The sequence below is a fragment of the Mugil cephalus genome, chromosome 14, assembly GCF_022458985.1.
Source record: "Mugil cephalus isolate CIBA_MC_2020 chromosome 14, CIBA_Mcephalus_1.1, whole genome shotgun sequence".
Classification (NCBI taxonomy): domain Eukaryota; kingdom Metazoa; phylum Chordata; class Actinopteri; order Mugiliformes; family Mugilidae; genus Mugil; species Mugil cephalus.
The window spans coordinates 10646133-10673709 of NC_061783.1; the positions used below are offsets into that span (position 1 = coordinate 10646133).

The following is a 27577-nucleotide window of genomic DNA, read 5'->3' on the forward strand; positions in this document are numbered from 1 at the left end:
CCTGAGGATCAAGCATATTCAATCACTGAAATAAAAAGGCATTAAAAACACTGGGGGCGGTGAAGGACGTTAGTACCGACATACCTTCATGAAGCTCCTGACATGCTCCTCTTCTTTGAGGAAGTCCTTGTAAAGTCTGCTCCAGTGTGAGACCAGCTGCAGTACCTTACGCTTCCTGAAGAGGGCGTCTTTGCCCTCCTCCTGGCCCCTGCAGCGAGCGCTGCTATAGGTGACAGAGGTCAAGGAGACAACAGAGGAGAGTGAGGAATGTGAAATGATTCGTGCGTGTATGTGATTATGTTTTTTTCAGGAAGGATATTGTCCCAGTAGAGCCTGGCAGAGGTCATGAGTGGACATGAACACCAGGTAGGTCAACAGGAAGTCGTCCAGGAGCATTTCTGAAACACATTATTAGAGAACACATCATTAGCCACCTCATCGGCGACATGGTCCAAAGGAGCTTCCCTCCTAATTTGTGGAATTAAGATAAGGAAAGTCACATGAAAGTCTTTCAGGTTCTCCATTTGTATCTCTGTTCATTTGAAGTGACAAATCGTACACTTGTTACTTAATTCTCTCAACTTCAAAACATTAGAAATTCACATTTAAACAAATTGTTTTACTTATCGAAGAAATAAAGCAAAGATTGGACCTTCAAGCTCCGGCTTAATGTCCAGATTTCTTCTTTTAAAATAATTTAAATCACGTGTAATGTGAAAGGCGTCACTTGTAGTGATGAAACCACTGTAGACGACAAGAATTTTAAGCAAACGCTAAGGATCCCCAAAGCATTTTGGTCTCTTTCAGCTAACTATCATCATTTTATGGAATGCAAATTTATTTTACTTTCATTTCTCATGGTCACAACTGGCAGCTGTTCTCAGCAAGAAGATCTCTAAAGTCCTACTGTGCACTGCCTGCTCAGAAAGGCCTTCTTTTATTCTTGAGGACTCAGTGGGGATGAAAAACAACAGCTAAAAGGTGAGTGAATTGAACTTCATTTCATCAGATGGCCTGAAACACAACGGCAAATTAATAACTGTTTTTTTTTTTTTTCTCTGTATCTCATGTTGTGTGTACATTGGAAACCACAACCTTGACACTAACACATCCATCGTGTGATAAGGGAACGTGCTGATAGTACTGTCGTATCTCAGTGAGATGTCAAAATAAAGTTCTGTGTGTGTAGCTCTGCAGACTATGACTTTGGAGTTGGAGGGATTTTTGTGTACGTTCCTTATGCTGCCACGATCGATGAAATCCTTTCCAAGTAAGCAGATTATCAGAATCCTCTAATACATTTTTAAGTGCTCTTTTCCAGAAACGAACATTGACAAAGAGGCATGAGGGTTAATCTTTCTCTGTGCTTATAATTTTAACAACTTGAAACAGTGAAATGTATCAGAGGAAGCTGCAGAGGAAGAGAGACCCAACAGGTGACCAATGGTAAGAACCAAATATAAACGGCCCTTGTGGCAGATGGGTAATGAGCCATTGTCGGTGGTGCCAAGGATATGTGGTTGGTTAGTGTGTGTGTGTGTGTGTGTGTGTGTGTGTGTGTGTGTGTGTGTGTGTGTGTGTGTGTGTGTGTGTGTGTGTGTGTGGTGTCTTTCCCTGGGAAATGTGTGACCCAAATATGGCACTGTCAAGCAGAGAGCAACGAAATCAATTATAGAAGACTGAGCATAGGCCGCGGCATCAATATTTGATCAAGCGTCTTCTCTTTAAAAATAAAAACAAGACTTTCTCGACTCTCTTTAAGGCAGGTCCGACTTATCACTTTTTCAGAACCCTTTTCACTTGCTTTCCTGTCACTCTCTCTTTTCCGAGACCTTCAGTCCTCCATCTATTTACGTCCTTTATTGACCAGCTCTTGGCCCTTTTCCTTGCTTTTTCTGCTTCCCTCTTTTCTCCAACGCAAACCTCCTTCCCCACACCTGTTTTTCATTTTCTCTTCTTGGTGATTACGTTTCCCCCGCTACTTCACTCCTCCTACGCCCGACTCTCTCTTAGCTCTGTGCGATGATAAATATCCATTTTCTTCTTCAACATATGCCCTCTGCGTTTGCCCGCTGGCACACGCAAAGTCAAACACTCATGGATGCTGCAGTGCACACACACAAACGCACGCACACACGCAGCACCCTGATGAATAACTCATTCACTCCCGACCTTGGGGACTTTATCTCTTGCGAGAGAGAAAGAAAAAAAAAGAGGAGAAAATGTGTGTGTGCTGAACTAATCGCAGTAATCTGCTGCTGTGTTTTTTGTTTATGTGTACGTGGAGGGGGGCGGCTGGGGTAATCGCTCTCTCTCCGTGGAAGCATGTTTGAGCCTGTTCAACATGCTGCACGGCTAAAGCTGCTAAAACGGCGCATGAATGCTCAGCACCACCCCAGAGGGCCCGTGCACACACAAACATACAGAAACATTTACATCATACGCTTATTCGGGGCGCACAGACTAAAATCCAAACACAAACAGACGCAGATGCAGCGAGAACCAAACATGCGCATAAACTCCGCAGCCCCCCCCGCTCCTGCCTCTCCCTCCGCACCCGCACAAAAAGCGAGTGTTTTTCTTTTTAAGCGAATAAATATCAGGCGGACTTCCTCCACAAAGACCATCTCAGTTCTCGCTCGCCGTCTCTCTCTCGCATTTATCTCTCCCTCTTTCTTCGCTTGCTTCCTGCAATTCAGTGAGATGGCTCCCTGTGGACTGCTGGGAACTGGTGGTGCTGAGGAGTTGATGCATAAAGGCGCCTTGTCTCGAAGCGGTGCTAACAGGCAAGAGAAGGAGTTTTATAAAACCCAAGTTGGGACCCAGATGTCCCTGTGTAATAACAGCATTAATTCACCTGGGTTTCATATCGCTACTGAATTTAATTGGAAGGAAAGAAGTAACGCGCATTTCCCTAGTGAGCAGGAGTGGTTCTGTGCGATATTTTACCTTTAGTCACCTCTTCTTCTACTTCAGCTCAAAACAATGATTAATCAAACAGTAGGACTGCCACTATCATGAAAAGTTATTTGATGATTAATTGCAAATAACAGTTTAATTTCCTAATTTCTTTAAATGCTATTTTGAGATGATATTAGAAGTTAAGTGCCTTGAGATTAAACAGTTGTCACTAATTCTGCCATCAGGCGTCTTTGAACCACAACAAAACTACACAAGTTACACAGATGATTATGTAACAGTGGTGACAGGAGAAAAATGTATCAACAATGGAGATAATCAACTATCCATCACTGCTTTCCTTCAAAACATCTAAAGAGGTGAAATATTCCCTACACATCTGCTGTTTTCTAATAACTGAACACAGTGACTTTCAGCGTGGCCTATGTGCTCACTGCCCTGCTATGAAACTGATGACAAAATGATCCCCAGGGTAAAAAAACTGTAGCACAGTACAGTAACAGCAGGAGTATCAAAGAAAAACTGACATGTTGTTGTTTGTACTCGCTGAAGTAGTTTGAAGCAGAAAGTTCCTGCAACACCCCTAGGCAATCATTTCACAAACCCATTAGAGCATTTGAGCTGTTGAACGATCCTTGTATTTACAGGCAATGACATGGCTCGGTGAATGCACCTGGATGTGCAAGAGCGGACTCGCACACTAAAACACAGAGTGGTATCACAGAGGGGAAGTGCATACCTCCGGAGTTTGAACCCACGTCTGTGAAAATGAAAGAGACAGAGGAAGGACCAATCCGGGCAGTGTTGTGACTTGTTGTATAGCTTTGAAAAGAGGAGTGGTGCTTTGTTTAATAAGAGCTGAAACAAATACTTAAGCTGGCTGACCTTTTATTTATTTATCTCATCCCAATTCTAGCCCTTTCTACTTATGTGTGCTGTCACATTCTATGTAGAGATGCCCCCACACGGATGAGCCTCTGTGCACCATGTATACAAATCATGTGTGTGTCTCCAGACTTACCGCTCTCCCTGTTTTCCGGTGCGCCTCTTTGGTCGTCCAGTCGCAGGTCACTTAGCAGATGTTCCAAGATCTTGAGTGGCGTTCCCGACACCACCACATACCTGTAGGACGAGAAGTCAGAACAGTCTTCCTCACTAGAGCAAGAGTACCAACCACGGCCACTTTTATCTCTCCACCCTCCTCCCTCTTCGTCGGTATTCTCGTCCGCATCGTCGTCATCGATGTAGCGAAAATAGGGAACATCGAACGCAGAGATTTTGGAACCGCTACCATCTGGATCAGGATTGCCATCCTCGTCCTCGTCTTCATCGCTGTCGTCGTCGTCGTCTATGTCCTCCTCTGCCTCTGCAAGTGTAGCTAGCTCAGAGGTCATCTTCCTATCTGAACACGACCCATCAGCCGGCCCTCTTCAAGCCTTCGCATGCTCGGGAAGGGTTATTGTCTGTGGGGCCGCCTGGCCCTGTCAGCTAAGAGCTCCAGAGATTAAAACCCTCTCTCTGACAGCTCCTACAGCAGAACTGGGAGGGAACCGACCGCTGCTGAATGCCCTGAAAATGGTACACTCACATACACACCCACTTAACCTGCCTGTCACAGGCACTCCTTGCTTTGTGCCTTAGGTCTTGGCATGCGCTGACTTAAATAAACACCAGTGCACAAAGTAATCAACTCTTGAGAAAAGTGCACAAACACAGATGGATGCGTAGAGGGAAGTAAACCAGTTGTGGTGTTGTATTTTTTCCTCCTTTCAGCTGAAAACAATAAGCCATTCACTCCATCCTGCCCTCGGCCAGAAGCTAAAGCCGCCACTATCAAAGGCACACACACACACACAGTGTCAACTGTCACACTGACACTTTGAATGTAGTAATACGATCATGTGTTTGTTGCTGCTGTTAGCTCGGAGGAACTGACCTCTTGTCGGTATCCTCGTCTCTGGACCCGCCCCCTGACGACGTGGGCGAGGGCCGATCGGACGGCGACGTGACCGATGATGTCACGCGCTGCAACACCAACACGTCCCGTCCTCTCTCCTTCAGGCAAACCCTCCCCAACGCCTCCTGGAAGAGGAAGGTAGAAGGTAAAAAGTTTAGACATGTCACAGAGGGAGGCAAAACTGGAAGGTGAGGACACTGCAGTACACTACACACGTAAAATACATGATCTCCATATGACTATTTTTGTGTACAGATTTTGCAGAATTTCATCACTTTATATCTGATTTTACTGTACATCTGCCAGGTTTATTATAGGGTTATTAAAAATGATAACTGTAATAATTATAAATATAATTATTTATTAGGAAATGCGTGGATAGATGATATGAAATGGACCTTTAATGAATTTTGTTTTTGTATAAAGTTAATATATGCCTAAAAGGGAAATCATTAGCGACCTCAAACATTCAGCGTTGGTTAAGCCCTGGCGTCCACACCCTTAAACCCAAGATTAAACGTTTCTCCAAGACATTGGCAAACTATCTCATACACCTCACACATGCCGACACAGATCCCGCTGGCATCGGAGGAAAAGTATTGCATTTCTTGCCTTTAGAAGGAAAGGTATTGTGGAATAAATTACAAAGAGGAGAACAAGGAATGTGGGCTGACTCTTGAAATGATCCCCCCCCCCCGCTCCAAAAAACGAACAGGAACTCGATCTGTGACTCTGACACATACACACAAATACACCTGCTGCGACAGTCGCGTGTAATGGGAGCAAAGTTTTAGACGAACAAAGGAGCACAATAACTAACAGCCCGAGGAGAGGAGAGAAAGAGGAGAGGAGAGGGAGATCAAAGGCAGAGGACAAGAGCAGAAGGAGAGATAAAGAAGCAAAGTCTCTCCTCCAGCTGCTCGCTGCAGTCTCTGTCGCAGCCACAGGGTTTGAGCAGCAGTCGCACACCAACACAGACACATCTCCATGTAGGGCTGACTTTCTGCTGAATTTGGTCATATATCAGTTACATAACATCACAACGGTGGAAAAAAAATTAACCAGGGCTAGAAGAACATTCTTAGTCCGGAAAAGAGTGCCAAGGTTCAAAAAAGGTTCAGGGTTAAAGACAAAAAAAAAAAAAAAAAAAAAAAAAAAAAAGCAAGTCAACGTAAAGGCAGACACAAACAAGTGAACACACTCACGCTATCTCTTTGACAGTCTGATGAAAGGAGCTGTCTCATCCCGAGAGACAGCAGGTGGGATCTGACTTGGGTCAGACAAAACAATATGCACAAAGTGCTCTTTGCGTGTGAGAGAGAGAGTGTGTGTAGACACGTCTTGATGAATCATTGTGCACGATACAGATGTTCATCCGCCACGAGATCAGCCCCTCAGGCGTGTTGCCATGTGTCACATTATCTTGTAAAAAAAATACAGTACTATATAACTGATATATTTAAGCAATTCTGGAGGCCCACTTGCCTATTGGAGAGGTTCCATATATATATATATATATATATATATATATATATATATATATATATATATATATATATATATAACATATTTAAACGGCATTAAATTATGTCATAACTTTGCTTTAAAAGGTGCTAAACACAGCAATTTGAATCCAACTAAATCATTCTGGAATCAAGTGTTTTGTAGTTTGCTGTAAAGCTGCTTTGGACATTAACAGACACTGACTAAGTAAAGATAGTGAACAAATAGACATAACACCTCACAGCAGCACTGTTTTGATGAAGTCAGAAGAAAGTGAATATTTCAGGGTTTTATTTTGCCACTTTAGGTTCTGTACAAGCCCTTGAGTAAGATGCCTAACCTCCAAACTGTACGTGTAGCCACTGCTCCAATGGTTAATACTGAGAACCAGCTCATGTTATGTGAATATATTTACACAGTTCTTGACCTGAAAAGCTGAATAATACTCACTATAAAGATAACTACAGAGATACAAAGATATAGTGGATCATATCTGCTAATTTTCACAGTAGTACACATGTTAAAATGAACAGACTTTCACTGGCGCACTGTTAAAGATTTATTGTCAGCTTTTATGTAACGCGCTGACATTAAACATCCTCATGGGTTAAAAACACTCGGACGCAACCAGGAGATAAGGAAATCTGCGACAGCCGAGGTTAAGCGATCTGACACATCGTGCCATTAATTACATTTTGGACCGGCACCAACACCGCACCCAGCAGCCCAGATGTGATACGAAGATAATAAGTTTGCTAAGTGGTCTGAAAGGGGACATGCCATTAGACCACATCATCTAAGGCTGAGCTACATAACAAGACAAGCTTTATCAAGCCCCCCCCCCTTCTATCTCTGCTAGCCTTTCCGGTCTCTCTCCACTATAACATGTCTAATTAAGGACAAGCAGACCAGTAGTAGAGAACCATTATGCAACCAATTACAACGCCTTGAAAAACATAGAAGAAAATGTTGTGTTGCTTTCCAGATACACTAGCCAACCGCTGATCTTTCCGGCAACACTCTTTACACAGATGCCAAGAAAAACAACTGCGAGCCAAGTGTGGAGGAAGGCTGTGCTATAACACGCAACATCAAACGGCTTCCAGAAAATGCACCAGAAGTGAAACTTGTCAGATGAACGCCATTCATACGAGACAAATTGCGCAAACATATCGGGCACACTCGAACACGCACAACCCCGAAAGAATTAAGCGCTGGGAGCATATTGCAAGAACAACCTTATTTTGGCTCAGAAAATAAACTTTTAGAGAAGAGGAAGGGGGGGGTCATGCACTAGGTTATGCAACAGGGAGAGAGCGAGAAAAGAAAGCAGGGTAATAGGCTGGGAAGGAAAGTGAGAGACACGGAGGAGTGAGGGGGAGTGTGAGAAATATAAGACGGATATAAACAGACAGAAAGACATTTGGATGATTCAACTGGCATTTGAGTTATAATACATAATTTGTGTGATATTCCTGTAAGTTTAGAGAACTTCTGTTATGATGATAATCACACTTTCTGACATTTCTCTGGAGAGCCACTTGTTCTGTCCTAACAGGTGTGTCGCTCTGCTTCCTCTCGTTCTCTCACCTCTTCCTGCTATTCATCTGTATTTCCAGCTCTCTTCCCTCCTTTCGTTTTCTGCTCACCCTCTCCGTTTATATCTGACCCGGTGGACTTTGTGCTCCGGAGGTTTGAGATTTTTCAGGACAGAAAACTGAGACCAGAGGGCTGCACTCATCAGGGGATTAAACTGCACGCACACATTTAAAGAGTTACGCGTGCGGTATGTGACATGAAGGAGGCAGAATAAATTAATTTTTTTGCATATCTGCCCTCTGCCTCTCCCACACACAGGCAATATGACATAATAGTGTTCAGAGGAAAGGTGGGCCTCATGGAAAGCCGAGAGGAAGCACTCTCTGTTCCTTTCCTGTTCCTACCAATGGGTTAGTGTGTCTGTGCCGATAGTGACCGAGCCATAATCTGTGTTGTGACAGCTCCAGGCCTGATTCCTGGAAGTAACGGATAACAATATGAAAACACAAAAAGCTTTTTGGGTCAGCAGCAACCATGTACGTTCAGAATAATTCCCAAACCTAATAAAAAGTGACCCCCAAGAAGTGCGCCCATGTGTGTGACTGTGTCGGCACGCTGTGACCTTGTATATTTCCTCGTGCAGGTTGACCTCCGATAAACTCTGAGCACAAATGCAGCCGACTAGAAGGCAGAGGAGCACCCCGATGCACTCTACCGACATGCGAGTTATATCGCTATGGAAACAGCCCACACCGGTTTGTCAGAGCTTATCTGTCATGGAAAAAAAAAAAAGAAGAAACTTAAAAAAAAAAAAAAAAATCACCATGACAACCCAGTGAAAGGAGAATGGCCTTTGTGGTGAATCGAGCAGGTTGCTTGGTTTTGATTTCTGCTAAATTCTGAAAACTAAGATGGACGATGATCTGGCCAAAATAACAATGACACCTGTCATGTATTCATATATATATATATATATATATGCAGAGTGATTTCTGTAAAGATTTATCCATAAAGAGAATCTCACTTACAGCAGACAGCTTATTTTATTTTGTTTTCAAGGCCATTTTAAAATATTTGATGCGTGTCTCTCATACTTCCTCTGACTGATATAAACACAACCGCCTCTTGGTCATTTTCACTGCTTTCACCGCTCTGACTGTGATGATACACAGTACAACTCAGCACCTGTGTTGTCAAGCATTTTTTTTTTTAGCAAAACATTTTTGCAATTTTTGCCAAACTTTTTGCTATTGTTTTCTTTTTTTTCCAGTCTCGTATACAGAGATGTTTCTCTTATTCATCAACAGGATTTTGACAATTTTATTCGTAGATGTAAATTACAATTTGATCTTGTAAGATGCTGCATTTGCTAAACAACACAACAAGCTTGATTTCATATTGGTTCCTATTTTGTCTGGAGTTGTGTGTGACAAGGACATTACATGACACAGTGTGCTGCCTTTAATCAATGACAGAAATGACAAGCGTGTAAAGAGAGATGGATCTTCGGACCAGAACATTTAATTCATCAACACTGTTCCCAATATGTGAATCAAATTTAAGACTGAATACGTTTTTCGGTAGACAGAGTCACATCAACCATTTTATTGGTGACTGATATCTTTTGCCAGGACACTTTGAAGCTTTAAGATTTCTATACACCAACCTAAGGCAGTGTACTTTATTAGGTATCATTTTTAACGTGGTTGCTGGCAATTCAGCCCAAATATATATGCCTGGAAACTGGATTTGAACTGGTACTTCTAAAACATGATTGTAATTGATAAAAAAAAATGGTTGCAAAAAAGTTTTTCTCATTACTGTATGTTATGTATTTAACAGTCACTAAAAAAGTATTATCCTCATGCAGCTTAAACCACTTAGGATGAGTCTAAAGTATATATTATATGAAAATGAGGGTTTTAATGGTTAAAAGTGTTCAGTGGGTTCAGTGTCTAATGCATGTGTAGGAGTCTAGTTCAATGTCTTTCATCTTCGACCCTGCTGTAACAATACAATATATTTTTCTGTATTTTCATATAGCAGTTATACATTTTTACCTGTTTGTGAGGGACCAAAGTGAAATTATGCAGACTGGAAAAATCCCTAAAGCTTCTGTTAAACCGATAATGCAGTAGATTTTACCAAAACACACATGGTGACGTAGAGTGAAATCAGACTGCATTTGCTTCGTTTCCTGCCCTCAGGTGGAGTGTAGAGTGGGATTATACAGTACAACGCTTCACTAACACCCCGCTCATTATGAGCACACACTGAGTCAGCCTGCCTCAGCACCAGCAGCGCATGACCGTACACATACAGGCTCCCACAAATGATTATAAGCTCTAGCCAGCAAGCTGGCGCGCACACGCACTTACTTGACAGACAGTAGAAAGAGCATAAGATCACATCGCACTAAGCCATTATTAAGACCCACATTAGAGGAGCTTGAGAACTGCTGGTTGTTTAATCTAAAGGGATCTCAGCGAAGTGCATCTGCGATGTTAACTTTAGTTCGTGTGTGCAACTATGCAGACGTGTGATCATGCGCTCAGACGATGTGCAAACGAGCAGCCCCGTTAGAAATGTGCGTGTCTATCACAATGATGCTGAGGAGGATTTACTTGTATGATCTCTGACCTGAATCCACGAGTGACTCCGACCTGAGGTGTGTGCGTAATGACAACATTCACCGCATGACGTCCATTACTCTCTACTCACACTAACCATGCAGCCACAACTCACTCTGCAGATTACACGGTGAGAGTTCACAGATTAACATCATCATACTGCACGGTCTACTGGCATTTCACGACCCCAAAGCCTGTATATCACGGTCTCTACTAACCGCCTGGTTCCTGTCGGGTAGACGGTAGTTGTGGTTCTGCAGGAGCCGGCAGCCGTCCTTGGCCAGACGCTGAACTGCCTCCAGCCCCAGTCGGCTGGTTAGCTCCTCGCGGCCGCACACGGTCCCCATCCCTCCGCCGCCGCTGCCTCCGCCGTCCCGCAAAGTGCACACTCCGCCCAGCTGCAACACAGGAGGCATGAAGACAAATCTCAGCCCGCAGTCCCAGGACATGGTGGAAGCTGTCAGAGTATGTTCAGGCAATGGAAGTCAAAAAAGCTGCCCAATGGAAACAAGTTTGGGCATAATCCAGAAACATGAATGATAGGTTCTCAGTTGTCTCTTTATGTCCATGTGAGAAGATGAGAAGAAATTCTTTCTATTAAAGTCGGTAATTCCTTCTATCTGTTGCACTTCTGTCTTTGTGTCAGTCAGCAGTCTGTGTTAGAGGATCTAGCAGAGTAAGAGTGAGTGTGTGTGATTAGTTGTAGAAGTGGGCGGGAGTGGGTGCCTGTGTGAGAGGAGTGTGTGTGTGTGTGTGTCAGGGTGTGTGTCTGTCTGTCTCCTCCCCTTAATAGTCAGGTCTAGTCCAACTGAGTCGAATAAAAGTCTGTGAATAAGAAGATTTAACAGCAACGCTTAAAAGGGACAGACTAGCAGCCAATATATTTCATTAAAAGTGCTGGAGGACACAAATGGCTTTGTCCTTGGATAGACCTGACAGAACACATTACAGAGTGTGTGTGTACTCCCTGGAGTGCAGCTAGTATGATGGTTATCACTGGTGGCGGGTAGCCTGGTATGTTTATTTTCCTTGGAAGAGAGAGATGTTTCATTTGGCTGAGAAATGGGTAACCCTTCCTGTGGGCTCAACTATCCCACGGTACCATGCTCTAGCAGAGGGCAACACACACCCATGCACAACATCATCCATCTTATTTACGAGGAAAACACCCCCTGATGACAACTCTTATCTGGTAGAATAGCCACGTACATGCGCAGACATAATATCGCAACGGCCCTGTGTCCTTTGCAGTTTCCTGTAAAACCGTTTTCAGCTTCCTGTCATAGATACAGAGTGAACTAAGATAAACCTGTCTCTGCGTGTTTGGGCTTTTTTGGCTGTGTGTCTAGTTTCTGTTTCTCCCCACTGCATCCTTACCTTTTCTTTGATCCTTCTTGGGTTTGAGCTCATGACAAGCCAAACTTTAAGGAGGGTAAAGAGTAATTTGAAGCAAATAAGACTCCAGTTCATTTCAGGATATTAGCGGAATATTTGCATCAGGTTACATTGTTTTGCAAGTTCTTAGTAGATCAAGGACCACATGGGGAAAATAAGCCTTGGACTTGATTGTGTTATCTTTTGTAATTTTGTAATGTGGTTTATCATCTTCCCTTTGAACAGATAGTCTCAATTAATACACATCCTAGAGCTATCACTAAGCCTGAAGTGGTCATCAGCCTCCCGAAAGGGATTGCAGGATCAATCTAAAGGCTTACTTATATTCATTAGCAGCTGAAATTAACTTAATTATGCCCTTTCCTCATTATTGATTTTACCTAACATATTAACGGCAATACCAGTTTAATGTGTTTGTAATCAGTTAGACACAGAAGAGAAAACAGAAGGGAGAGAGGCTGTGATTAAACCACAGTTCTTTTCTAAAGTAGCTAAATTCACTATGTTTTCACTCTGAATTGACTAGCAGCCAGTAACACACAGCTGAGCTGCAGACAACACAATATGATTAAAAAAAGAAAATACTGGGTATAAACAATTGCTGTAAGTATGAGAAAATGAAACACTTGCATGCACAAATACAGTCATAAATCATCAAAGCTACAGGACAATTTTCAGTATATACTAAATGTCAGCAAAAACAACTAAAATCCGTATAAATATGAACAGAAGCTCCTCTTCTATTTTTTTTTTTTTTAAAGAGACTGATGCCACAATGGAGCACAGGACAGGATCCAGGGGACACAGTGCGTTTACATGCACGTGAAAAAAACAAATTATTGCCTTAATCGGACTATAACAGGAGAACTTAAGTGCATGTAAACACGTTACTCCGATTAAAATCAGAGTTCTCATTATCCGATTGAGACACTCAGATAATGCGATTGAATCGGAGTTTTCAATCGGATAATACGTGTGCACATGCTCCACCACTGCTGCGCTGGCGTGTGACGCCGGAACAAAAACGTCCAAGAAAGCTGATCGCAGAAGAAGAAGAAGAGAAACGAGCTGTCTGAGGGATAGCGCAGCTTTTACCTGCACCAGAAGCAGCGCAAACATTACGTATGATTTAAAAAACGTAGTATTATCCGTCTGGTTGTTGTTTGAAATGCCGGTCTGAACGACTCTTGTTTATTATATCACGTAATAGGCCAGCCGGAAATCGGGCCGTATTAACGTGGTATTAACCCGCTGAAAAGACACGTATCGCCACCTAGTGTGGAGAGGAGAACAGTTATTCGATTTTCTTGCGCTGCATGTAAACTGGGACAAAGACTGTAGTCAGAAAGTCGGATTTTGAGCATAGCTCGATTAAGCTCTGCATGTAAACGCACTGAACAGATTAATGGTGTCAGAAAAAAAATAATTTAGACTTCTTTTTAATATGTGACTCCTTTACTTAAACTCTATTTTAGGCCTTATTCAGTTACTACAGCATGCGACAAAAAGCCATTTCTTTGTCTTAAGGGGTTACAAGGCAAACATGTGTGCCACACTGATTAATATATTACTATATGTGTAATTGTGTTCAAAGGATTCTCCTGTCGCTTTTCTCCTCCTCTCCCCTCACGTCTCTGGTGTAATCATAGAATGAATTATTGATAGAGAAAAAGAGGTTTTGACTGCACAGACACAGGAACAGAAAACAAACGGGCCTCGCGCTGCACTCTGTTCTGACCCCATTTTCTACACTCAGCCATGTGTGCACCTCCAAATACATTGTACCGTGTGACCTTTAAAAGAGTGCAAGGTAGTAAGAACAAGCCAATTATTATGTTATCCTGGATGGAACAATCAATCTGTGTTCGGGGTCAGGAAGTTAGGCTGCAGAGCAACGTGCACATACCCTCTAGTTTATGTTTGCAAGCAGGTGTTAAATTAACCAGTGCTGTGCAAGTAGTATCTAAACGGCTGCTCCTGGATAAAAAGAAATTATTGCATTTGACGCTGCATACGAAGAGAGGTTGTCCAAATGACCCTATCATAAGTCCTCCAGATAGTGCACTCTCTAATGTTTGATTACTATTTCTATTAACTGGAAGTGTGAACTCTCTCAGGGACATAAATGATGAATTGAATCCTTTAGAAGATTGTGAAAATGGACTCAAGGCTCAGGATTAGGGATAAAGAAACCTGATAGGGACATTCGTGTCATGTCGGTGAGTATATTACCGGACTGCTCTCCTCGCTGGGCGTGCTCGGCTCCTGGTGCCTCGTCTCTGTTGTCTCAGAGTCCTGCTCTGATACTGCAACCGATAACAAACAGCAGCACGTTAGTGATCTCCTTCATAACATGTCATAGTCTTTGTCGCTCCTTCTTTTCGAAACAACACTCCACGTATCTACTTACAAGCTTTGCGAGTCTTACGAGCGAGAGCAGCCGCCAGTTCACTTTGTACCTGACGGAGGAAAGAAGGGGAATCTTTTCTTCATGACTTATATTTCTAACAAATCTCTACCAGGATTAATATTTGTATCTAACTACATGCTCACACCATTGTATTCTATTCATTCTGTTATTTATTTATTTTTGCTATTATACCCGTTTCTCTTCTCTTTTAAAATATTTTTTATGTGCAACTGAACTACTGTGACCAACCAATTTCCCGTCAGATTCACTGACCGTGGAAGTGAGCCTCTCGAGAGCTTTCATCTGAAGGATCTCGCTGCAGACGTCCCTGTTGCCCTCAGAGTCTTCATCAGACCTTGGGGATAAAGACACAGATTTATTTTCAACTGTTGAGAGCAGGTTATTCCAATGTCACACCTCCAGAGAATGAACAGCTCCCTGCGCAGCTGCGGTCCTCTCTACACTGCCCCCTGGTATAATGAGAAAAGAACTACAGCCTACGAACATATAAATGTCTTCTGGATATTGTTACCCGTGGGAGGTAATATTTGATGTTATTCAACTGAGTAGCAGCCACTTTTCCAGTTCTATGTATGAAATGAAATGAAAGGCTGTGCCTGGTGACTCACCAGAGACTCTGAGGAAAAATCTCCTTGCAAAACAAATGAATTCAGTGAAGTAGGTTGACGTTGAATCATTCAATAAAAATATCTTAATAATGATAAAATACTATAATTGCTGGAATGGTTGCAGTCAGAAATGACATGTAATTCGGGGTTTTAACATGCAAACACAATATTATTATACAATATATATAATATATACAATTTACATGTTTTTTTGTTTCTTTTTTTGTGCTGTGGACTGCTTCTCAGGCAAACTGGGAAATTATGATAAGCATTTTTCTCCACAGTCTGACATTTTGATTGATGAACTGAAAAGTCCACATACCATTTACTGCAAGCATGAGCAGAATAAGCATACTGTCAATGAATGAATTTCCTGCGTGAATATTTTCCATTCAGCAAATTTGTATCTGCCCGTTTGACTGTCCCGCCCATTTGCCTTTCTAGTTTTTCACTGCTTACATGTCTTTGTACCAAGCATCCCCCCCCTCCTTGCCTCTTTCATGTGGTTTCATGTAAAATAGCTCCCAGACACACCCTGCTATTGATGTGAGTGAAGCTCTGTGCATGTGTGAGTGGCGCTGCAGTGGCTGTGGCCGTGCGTACATGTGTTCAGAACGTATACAGATGCGAAGCTCTTCACGAGCATTTCATCCAAGCCCGAGCGCGTCTGCGAATGCATTTGTGTTTGACTTGTGTGTGCTGTATAAACAGGTGACTGTTTTGGGGAATAAAGTCTGTTTTATTCCCACAGCAATAATACGAGGTTGTAAGGAATGCGGAATATGCCTTCAGTGCCGGCAGACTGTGTCCTCATCTAATATGTGCTCTTACAAAACCGGTGTTTGGATTGGTCTCCCACACACTGACTGCCTCACCCTGGCTCAACACTCGCACACGCTCGCACACGCGCGCACACTCGCACACGCGCGCACACATTTGCATACAATTTGGATTTTATCAAGAGATCCCGGTGGCGCTGGTAAAAGCTGTAGAGGAAAGGAGATGAAGCCCTGTGCAGCCTTGTGCGTGTCTGTGTGCGCGCGTGCACTGTAATCTGATAAGGACATGATAGATGCAGAAGCGGGGGACACGGTGATAACACATTGCCCTCAGCCTGACACTTCAGCTATCAGCTCTTGCACAGATGGTGAAAGACAGACACAGGTAGACCATCAGATGCCTGGAAGTAATGTGAAAATATTTTTACTGTTAGTTTTATACTTTATACTTTATATTCATAGACTCACTTGAAATAAAACAGCTCATCCTTACAACAGAACTGTCAAAAAAAACACATGTGAATGTTTGTTGCTTCACGAAAGCTAAAATCCATTTGAAGATCAGGGAACAAAAGTGTATTCTGAGCCATCACGCTAAATTTATTCTCGTCGGGGTCATTAAGTGCTTTTTAGCCAGCGCGCTGTTGGTAATTTGGTGACTCACCATGAGCCTAAATGTACCAGAACTAGGAAAAGGAAGCACAGCAGGAGGCGTGTCACCAATCATTAAGCAGCGCATAGCTGTATTGATAGAGGATTAACGTGATTGGTGGCTGGGCCGCCTCCCCGCTAAGACCACGTCAAAGACAAATGCTGCAGAGACATGTAGTCATGCTCTGTGATATTTTTTATGGTTTACCAAAACAGCTGCTTAATACAAGATCCGTAAGCAAGTAAAATGTAATTACATAACCTACACACACATACATGCAGTTGAGATGTGAACGTTGCTAGTTAAACAAAGAGTTAAAAGTTTGTCCCATAATGCGGATGATTTATGGAGGATGGGTCCCATTTGCCCTCCTTCCAAGCTAATGTTCCTTAAATAATCTGCAGAGTCTGGCTTTTCACCCTTTTCTTTTAAAATACAAAGAGCAATGGATTTTCTAGGACCAGGACACTATGCAAAGCAAGCAGGTCCATTTTCTACTCCCAAGCAAAGGTGTCATATTATTGCTCCTGGCAATTCTGCTCCTCCTGCACAATGCAGAGAGCACAGTATTTCAAAGAAGGGCAAGCTGACAATTTAATTGTTTCTGACCGACTCCACTTCCTGCACCGAACAATAAAGCAAGTATATAGATGATATGTGGTGTGCATATTATATAATTAATAATGTGAGGATGGTGAGGGAAGTACCGGTATGTAGGTTTGTGCAATAAAGTGCAGTATTATGATATCTTTCCCTTTTTTTTTGCATAAAAACAACAATGTAACATTAGATGTTGGAAAGTTCAAATGTAAAAATTTGCTACTTTGTGATCAGTTCACGCTCTGATAAATTTTAAAGGAAGCCAGGACATCTTTAAGCAACAGTATACTGTGCTCTGTTCCTTTAAAGAGCAACATATACTCTATGCAAATTTTGAGGGAAAGTGGAGAGAATAAGACAGAGGGAAACTGAGAGACATTTATACACGACACACTCAAGGTTCTACGCTGCATGAAGCTCAAGTTGGAAACCTGCTAAAAACTTTCATATTCGGGTTTTTGTGTAGTGCTTCAAAGACACATCTTTGTCAAATGGAAAGTCACAGTTGTCTGATATATCACCACATTGTTTTCAGGTGGCAAATACTGCAAATTGTTGAGACAGACTAGTGTAGACATAAACCTAATTATCGTGCCAAGTAATTAACATCTTCTTTAAACAGTATTATGCAGCAGAGGTAACCCATTTAATTAGTAACGTATTCTATTTATTTTTTGTTTTACTGAAGAACTAGCCACTGGCTTGCGAGTGAAACAATCAGGCAATGTTAGGCCGTATCACATGTTAAGTTATCCGTATCAAGTCAATGTTTACCTCATTAGATAAAGAAACGTGAGAAGACATATTATGCATCAAATCCCTTTGTGGCAGCTAGTGGAGGTGTTTTCCCACACAGCTACAAGTAAACTCCTCTACAAAGAGATGGAGGCAGCGAAGGAGGGAGGAGGGTGTGAGATGGAGAGAAAGAGAGAGGACGCCTGCAGAGAAATGGAGCGACAGTCAAGGGTAGACTCAGAAAGTAGCAGAACTGAAGTGACGGAGTGAAAAGGCGAAATGCAAAATCTCATTTACGTCTAATCTGTGAAAGTGAAACGGCTGCAGTATTTTAAACTGAAAACCAACAAACTATTTGAGCTCATACAGCGTTTTATAAATCTATGTTCATTGTTATGACAACACATGTTTACAGTACATCAAACATTTATATGAGAGAAAAACACAGGATGCAGACCTCCTTGTCATATATATATTGTGCCTTTTTTCCCACCGTCCTGCAACAACAGCAGGACGAACTGGTAAAACCAGATGGGAATGAAAAGCCTCCCAGATAAAATTAGTTAGAAAATAACATTTTCAGGTTGCATGTCAATAACGGCCGTCTTTTCCAATAACTCCTCTGCAGTCTGCCGACTTGTGGAAGCACTATGGCGGAGTGCTTTTAAGCATACATGTCAAGCCGCTGTAATGTATATCAAGTAACAGACGGAGAAGACGACAGAAGAAGGTACAGTTTGATACATGAGATTTATATTAGTGGGTATGACAGACGCCGTCGTGTTCTCTCCCCGGTGTCTGTAAATACGCCCTTTGAAGATGAGACACATAAGAACACGTTGATGTGCGCTCTTGTTCCGTTACTCTCCATATACACTCTATTTTTCATTACCATCCCTTTCCACACACATACACACCAGCCTCTCTGACTTTCTTTTGCTCTGAGTGACAGATTGAGTTCAGTAGCAGCCTCAGCAGGAACCCCGCACACAGGAGCGGAAAAGCAGGGAACTCTGGCTGACACCACTCTGCATGTTTGAGTGCGTGTGCGTCAGAGCTCATCTCGTGTATGCGAGTGATCAAATCATGTGTCGTTTTTTTTTTGTGTATATCTCGAGTGTGTTCCCTATGTGGATGTGGAGGTGTTTGCGCTGGCAGATGAATGTGCCTCTCACATAAGCAGATTGAGGATTTAAAACACTGAAAGGAGATTAGGTTCCTCTATGGGGATTTGAGGAAGATCTTAGAGAGTGTGTGCATTTTATGCTGCAATGACAGAAATGTACTTGCAAGGGTGCAGCAGCACTTCCAACAAATCAAACACAGTCACTCGTCCCTTTTCACAGTAAACCGTCACACAGACAACTGGCCTCAATAACAAATCTAAACTGGAAGGCTGTCACTTCAGCTTTAAATTTTTGTGTGAGCAATGAGCTTCCACTTCAGGTCAGTTGAGATCATGTAGTGCCTCACATCTGAGTCACATTCATAATCATCTATGATTCTGCAACTGTTATGTGACAGAGGGGGCCGTCATTATTCATTAAAGATCCCGCCATTCAAAATTAGACGAAGAACAAAATATTATTTCTGAATTCAGTGTATCAAAACCTGCAGATAATCACCCAAAACAGACTAAACCACATGAAAGTTGTACATACAAGTTCTGTTCCGAATGAACCAAATTACATTTAGGCGCCAGTTCTCATTAGCCTACTGGTAACCCACTCATTAATGCATCCGTCCATTGCAGCATCAATACTATCGTCAATTTGTTTGGATACTTACGGGCTATTGGCTCCACCCCCAGAGCGAAACTGGACGTATGGGGCGAGTTGTAGGAGGAGCTTAACAGCCTCGGGCCACTCCCCTTCATTGGAGCGAAACTCGCAGGAGGCGGAGTCGCACTCCTCAAAGCTGAACTGGTAATAAGAGTTGGAGTCCGAAAATACCACCCACTGGTCGACTGGAGAAAATAAAAAGACGCAAAACAAAGCATATTTCAGGTTGTTGTGTTCTGAAAAGGATCATCAAGACTTGAGAAACTGAAGAAGGCCAGGTTGATTATATCACCAAATTAAGGCGGCATTTAAATAACAACGGCTCACTGTGGTAAAACAGTGAACGAAGCCCGTAAGAATTTGAGTTGGGACAAGTACTGATGTGAACAAATATGATTCACTTGAATAACTACGCATCGCTCTAAGAAACACTGAATGAGTGAACGTCTCTAGAGGAACTTTGAGAGAAGCCCATAATAAGACCCAGATAAACTCTTTGTATGAGGTATTGTGAATTAGCCAGACCAATGAACTACACCTGAGCATGAAGGAACATTAACTGCCTCCAAACACCGTCTTTACAAGCATGAATAATGGAGCACAATCATTTTTTTACTGCTCCATTCATACCTAGACACTGTCAGCGTGCTGAGATTAAATTAATAAACCCTCAGCCAGTGTGTAGTAAAATGCTGTTAACATGGCAACAGATGAATAATAAGGGAGGATATTTTGGGGCAGAATAATTACTGAGATTATTGAAGGTCTGGGCTCAGATACACAACGTACCGATTCCCACTTTCAGTGTAATTTTACCTTGTGGAAAGTTAATCTCAGGGATATAGATATAGTCAATATCCAGACTAGAAAAGATCTTAATTAAAACCAGGTTCATGTTCTTAGCCAGTGAATGAGGCAGTAAATGAACCTCTCAAGTAAATTGCTTGAATCTTCAGACATGCACAGATTGTTGCTGATGTTGCTGGACGGTGGCTGTAAATGTTAAAGCACAGTCCAAACTCTGGGCATGTTAGTGTGCGTCTGTGTGAGTGTCTTACCAGACAGCAGGACTCCCAGCTCCAGCAGCACCTGCCAGACACGCACAGCGGTCGTCCGACAGCGCACGTACACGCACTGCTCGCACAGCCACTGCACCAGCTCCACCCCCACATAGCTACGCCTGTTAAAACACACACATTTTCAGCACGCGAGTGTGGCTACACGGTGCTGTGATGCGTGACGCACAAACACACACATGCTCTTCTTCCCTTGGCACAAGGCTTGTCTTTTTTTATTTAATCAATAAGCATTGATTATTCATTAGTTCTCTGTAAGCCTTTTCCTCCGAAACACGGGATACTTTCCGTCTGCTTTCCCCCCAGGACAAACTCTGTGTGTGTGTGGGTTTGAATATGTTTATTCTATTTATATTTGTGTCCAGATGGTTTTTACAGACATCTGGACGAATTGCATGTTCAGTATACCACATTAGAGTGCATATATTCCCAGAGTGCGCTCCACAATGCGATATCTACGTCAGCTGCACCGGCCAATGGGAAGGAGGCCTCGACACGGTGACTGATGAATCAGTGTATATGCTTCACTGGACCCATTGATTCAGCTCTACAGGCAGACACACAAACAGACAAAGACAAGCGTACCGTATGATTCTGGCCAGGTGTATCTTGTCTTTAGCTGGGTACGGTCCGTGAGAGAGGAAGGCGTTCCTCACAGAGCGACCGGCACATGGAAAACTCTGGGAACAAGACTAAGACACAAAAAAAAAAAACACATTTAGCACCATCATTCTAAAAATAATGCAATTAAAATGACAAACTTCTTATGAATAGATAAAGAGCTGATGTGCAAGTTGTCATTGACTGATTAGGGAGCACAGCTTTATTTCTCTTCCCTTCAGGACAGAAACATTGACCATGTCTGCACACTCGGCAATAATCTGGATATTGACACTACTGTAAATACGACTGTATTTTAATTAGGTGGTTTACACGTGCTGCTTCGCTGTGTTGTTCCATTCAGATTTTTCTTTAGGTGCAACAGAGCAGACCTCACTTAACAGCAGACGAGGCTCCACTGAGGACGGTTACAACATCAGAGACTCTCCTCAAAAATTTCTTTTAGGTTTATGCAAATAGATCAGTCACGAAGTTGTGCACGACAAGAATAAAAAAACAACCGTCATTCTTGTTCCTCTGGAAAAATGTCAGTATCGTACTTTCTTTAGTTTGGAAGCTGAACTAAAGTTTCCCCACCCGCAACATTTTAATAAGGGGATTTCTAACTGTACTCACTCTGTTTGGAATTAATCAGATTCGTGAGTTTGGCTTCGTGCGGTAAAGGACAGGAGAGCAACAGCAACATAGTCATACACTTCATCTGATCAATGCTGAGTTGATTTTATTTTATTAACAAAATGGCTGCCATCAGAGAAGAGAGGTGTTTAGCTTTTATCCTTGGGTCAATCTGACCCCAATCAATGTTCATCATTCAAAAAATAACAGTAGAGGGAAGATCAACTCACTGGTAGCAAGGGGTTATTTAAGTAGTCAACAAATAAACAAAGAGTCTGACACAAGAACTTGGTCAACAAGTTTATGTAAATCATTTTCTTGAGGGTAAAATTTGTTAGTAATATTTGAGGACAACAGGAGGCTTAGATTCCACTTTCATTTCTGTTGTAGAAAGAACAAACAGTTAACAGCGTTTAAAATTGATGATTGACCTTTTGATAATTGGTTCAAACAGCTTATCAACCATGTTAATGTGTGAGTCAATGAACAAATACACGTGGGGTAAATGTGACGTGATATAAAGAGTTTATGGCTGGATAGAAAAGTAGTGATCAAAACAGTGGCAGCCAAACATCGGTAACAAAACAAAGTGTTTGAAAAGATGAACAAAGCTAGAATCAAAGTCTGCAGCACTGTTGATACTCTTGTCTTATCACATCCTTTTATTTTGCGTCTGTGTAAACAGCTAAGTTAAAATCTCTAATCAGACACAGACAGCAACTTCTATTGTGGCAAGATATAAAATAATAAGATATAATCAATGCAGTGCAGAAGGAGAAGATGCAAAGGCTTTGGCACAAGAGTGATGGATATTGTTCTAAATAAGCAGCTCAGATGTTGAATTATTAACTTCCCTATTTTTTTTTTTAGCTAATGTTTTCAGTGTAGAAGGAAAAACCACTCAAGTGAAATATTCAAGCCCTCTGGTCTTAAGCGTAGAGCTAAAATATTTGCCAGCCCGGATTATAGCGACAAATTATGACAGACTTGCCAGAATGTGTGTGTCAGTGAAAGTAACTTGGAAAAAGCCCAAGGTGATACCCCCACTGATGTCATCTGTATTTGGGGTTAAACAAACATTTGCGTCGCAGCAAAACTAAAGGATGACATCACTTTCAGGTAGGTGTGTGTGTGTGTGTGTGTGTGTGTGTGTGTGTGTGTGTGTGTGTGTGTGTGTGCGCGTCTTACCTTGTGTACTGCAGGTCCAGTGCTTGGTCCAGGGATGGTGTCAGGTGATTGCTGTTGAAACAAAGCAAGTCATCAGAGCCAACGCACACAAAATGACACACAGAGTCAATACACTAAACAAACACAATGAGAAAGACCAGTTTTACCGTTCCAGAAACAATTGTCAGGTTTACTTGGGAATAACATCAGTAATAACTTTTTCTTGTACATAAACAAACTTCCCGGTCCTGTTACATTTAGTGCTTTCATGCACCCGTCACTGTGACAGACCTTCACCAAATCTAAAGAACATGTGATTATTTGACCTACATTAACCTATTGTTAACGAAGTCTGATATTATTCACTCAATCAGAATAACACCAGGAAGTCACATTAACAGCTCATTTCCTCAGCTATAAAATCCAACTGACATCCCAACCGTCACAGTACGACGGTGAGGCCATTACGACTCTCTTCATGGTTAATGCTTTCATGACATCATGTCACAGCCTTTGCCCTAGGTGTATCCACTCCACCTCCACTTCCCCTATCAGGAAGTAAGCTTTTAATCTTTATGGATTATTACAGGGCCAGGGGAGCAAGATGACAGTGTTGACACTGCGGTGACACACTCATAAAATAGATTAAAACTGATATTAAGTGTCAGATGAAGTCGAGCGGAAATCGCGCTACATGCAGATGTCAGTTTTTATATTTGACTTCTGGGAATTACAGTGTTCCCGTTTACTAATTTTCATGCCAGGCCTGCAGCTGAAATAAAACCTAGCTTCAGATGTAATTTTTCATCAGAGGTCATCAGGAATCCATCCTGAATGAGACACACATATACACATCTATATATAACAATACCGGGAATACAAATGTTGAAACTATTGAATCCATTTTTCTATTATATATTGTATATTCAGTAGTCAAATTTGAATTTTATGCTGCACTTCTAACCAACATAGTGAAATATGTGCTCTGCGTGAAGGTGTTCTAAGGGGTTGGATTTTTTTTTTATTGTTTTACAGCAGGCAGTCTTAAGGCAGCAATAAAAAAAAACTGACACATATCAAAGTGCAATCTATACAATACAATTGTTTGTATTAATGTTTACACACACTAAATAATTACATGTGTAGGTATTCACTAACTGGAGGCCCCCTGAGTGCAGTCAAAGTGTTGTAAAAGATTTTAAATTAAATAATGTATGATTCTACAGCTGGATCTGGACGTCTGTTGCTAATAGAAAACTACTTAATCTGGAAAAAAAACGCCGACATCCTGCCTTGTCAAAATAGGAAAAGCAAATATTGTTGGCGCCACTATACTCCGAGTGTCCCAGAAGGTTGTGATAATATGCAAATCTTTATTGCAGACACAGGTTAGTGTGGTCTGTCTGCGAACGCTGGAAAAACAAGGTGCAGCAAAAAACAAATAAGTAAATAAAAGCCTGAGGGACTGAATCCATACAGATACTAACAGAATCAAAATGGGAGACACTAATCTAACAACTGTTCAACAAAGGAGAAGAGGGTTCAGGTATGAGGATATAAAACTGGCTGGTGATGGTAGCATAAATCAGAGAGGATTTCAGGAAAAAAAAAAAAGAAGAAGAAGGAGACAGCTCTGAAGACCTTGGATGATGTGCGCAGAAAAATACCAAACAACTTTGAAGAAAGATCATCTTCCGGCAAGATAACAAATCAGCTTACAGGTGAGTCATATAAGGGCCAAACTGGATGTAAGATCTGAAATGATCTGTTTACCGATATGTACAGTGGAACGTATCCCAGACCTTTATCATTTAGTGTGAAACTAATAGAGACCTATCTACACAAAGATTACAGCAGTATAACAAATACCTCTTACATATATTTGCCTCCAGTGAATAATAAAAGTGTTTTTTTTCTGTCAACGAGTCTCAAAAAACATGAGGTGAGAAAATATCTGTGAAATATAAAAATAGATAAAGATAAAAAATCCCAACTTTAGATATGATTTACGTTGTTGACGTTCATTAAAAAGAGGCAGATGAGAAAATCATGCAACACGAGTGCAACTGGTCTGTGAGATCAGAGATGAGGCAGGATCACTGATAAAGTTGCGGGTTTGATTCTCTCAGGGAATCTTCAGAGAAACTGAGCCTGTGCCAACGATCGCTGCTACTGCTGCTGCCCTTCGCAGCTCACTGGCTGGCGATAACAAACCACCAGATGATGACAGATAGCGAGAATCGGAGAGATCAAATGAACCTAAGCAACTGTGGAAGACAGATGAAGATGAAGAGGCACAAATGAGCTGAAGTGCAAGAGTGGAAGGCTGAGCAAATTCACATCAGTCTGCGAATACATGACAATGGATGTGAGCATGACAGATGGAGAGGAAAAGACATGAGAGACGGAGAGATCATTTCGATTATAATTGTGAAAGAGAGTAAAAGCCGGCGAGACAAAGAAAGACAGAGAGAGAGAAACGCTCGGTTGTGGCTTTGGGTTGCAAGAAAATGAAGTGGAGTGGTGATTAGGGAGATGTAGATCATCGTGTGTGATCCTTATTAGAGCGATGATACTGTCTGGGACGCTGCGTGCTCACGCACAACTGCACACACACCTCTTTTTCCAAGTTACTCACACCTCAACTAATCATAACAAAAGTTCCCCATTATAGGAAATATGCTTGTTCACTTTATTACTGAATACTAAATGATCGTACATCATCACACTCCCACGACATTAAATATAAAGAACACAGAGACACAGAAGCGTTTAGCTTAGTGGTCCGTCCAAATGTAAGAATATTGACTTTCTACCACCTCTAACTTCTACTACAAACGCACTGTATGTGGTTCAGCCTGTACAAAGTTAGCGCATCTGACATTCTACAGAGCAAACAAATGCTGGATAAATCAGGATGGTAATCAACAGTTTATTTTATGTGCAATGTAAATACGTGAGCTCACAGCTCTGACGTTAAGTAAAGTGAAGGTCTGACATGACAGTGATTAGTCCCCACAAAACCTAACGCAATTTGCTACTTGCTTGACTATTCTCGTTCTTGCCCAAGTGCATCAATATCATCATCATCTCCGGGAAGTTGGCAGGCAGACAGTGGAAACTTCAAGAAGCCTTCAGCTAAGAGGATAACAACCAGTATGTATTTACTATACAGTGGTTAGTGGTGGCATAGACACAGCCCTTGGCAAGGATTATTATTCCATTCGGCATTATCTGGCAAAACTTTGCCTCCTACAAACCACGGCAAACGTCTGAATTGCCAATCTTCTATCTATACTGTGGATAAATACAGCAGAACACATCATTTTTTTCCCCAATTTACATAAGTTTCTGTTTCTACTGCCAACTTTACGACTAAGCTCCACTAAAATAACACTAAAGTAACAAAACATACAACATACTCTGAATATAGCATTTTCGAATTGAGACACCTAGCACATGCCCCTGTTAGCAGGGTTTTGGACACGTATACAACACATTAACAATATCTGTCTCTATTAGTATTGGCAACATATCACCTCCTGCCTGTTTATAATCAACATTGTTTCTGGGCCAACGGCGCAGCCACTGGAAATCATGATAAAAGGTAACGGATATGCAGCCGTGCTTTCCTGTTCCACACTCTAGTCATTGTTCATAGTGCAACTAGTGAGAATGGAGGTGACAGATGACCAGACAGTTCACGCACAGTTTAAACCCTCAACGTGCATGCAACCAATCCCACATTACTACAGAGCACAAACAGAAACCAGAAAACGTCACGTACCAAAACACTGTCCCTTGCCAACAAACTCTATTCATATGCTGACACCTGTTTGTAGAGATTATCACTGCCCTGGCTACGGACTGAAAGTTGAAATTGACTAAAACTCCAATAGCACAGTTTTAACAATAAACTGTGCCTTAGGTTTCAGATTAATCAGCCCTGAGAAACATTTTCAAAATGCTCAGTTTTCCACTGGGTGAAAAATGCCAACTCTTTGCGGACGTTCTCCTGGACATCAGTGAAGACGAGAGCTTTTTTTCCTGTTTGTGCAGAGGAGTTAGGACTATGGGTTGAGTGGAGCACACCAGCCAGCCAGGCACATACAGTAGACAAAATAAATTGCTTCCTAGTCTCGCTATCTTCGCCTCCTTGCTGTTTTGTCTTGGTGGCTCTATCTTATCTTCCATCTCTTTGTCTGGAGAACACAGATCTCTCAAGAGGCCTTTGTTTCTCCGCCATCATGTCTCGTCACAAACACAGGCCGAACACTCTCCAGCACCAGAGGTGTTTCATTCATACTGCACCACACAACGACCGGCCCATGTTGCCGTGAGTCTCTGGGTCTGTTCAATTTGTTCTCCTCCGCAAAAAAATGCACACACACCCTATAAAGGAGTCTACCCCTGCACATTGCTATAATTACACCGGAGGCCAAAAGAGAAGAGAAGATGAATGAGGAGGAATGAACGCGACTGAGAGAGTGTGCGCATGCTGACACCCTTATCTGTGTGATGACTTCAAAGTGTGTATACAGAGAGAGAGAGAGAGACAGAGAGACAGAG

At 42.0% G+C, this 27577-nt stretch overlaps 1 protein-coding gene across 1 annotated transcript in view; it reads right to left on the bottom strand.

Moving 5' to 3' along the window:
* Positions 1–27577, bottom strand: part of rapgef5a (Rap guanine nucleotide exchange factor (GEF) 5a) — a 40635-nt gene that overhangs the window by 8180 nt on the left and 4878 nt on the right. Inside the window, exons 2-13 of the mRNA XM_047604834.1 lie at positions 23030–23080; positions 21191–21297; positions 20588–20709; positions 19537–19714; positions 14627–14708; positions 14354–14402; positions 14176–14249; positions 10767–10946; positions 4856–5001; positions 3941–4041; positions 320–398; positions 85–229 (exon numbers count right to left, since the gene is read on the bottom strand). Coding sequence (XP_047460790.1) covers positions 85–229; positions 320–398; positions 3941–4041; positions 4856–5001; positions 10767–10946; positions 14176–14249; positions 14354–14402; positions 14627–14708; positions 19537–19714; positions 20588–20709; positions 21191–21297; positions 23030–23080 — 1314 coding nt within the window. The remainder of the gene's footprint in view (positions 1–84; positions 230–319; positions 399–3940; positions 4042–4855; positions 5002–10766; positions 10947–14175; positions 14250–14353; positions 14403–14626; positions 14709–19536; positions 19715–20587; positions 20710–21190; positions 21298–23029; positions 23081–27577) is intronic.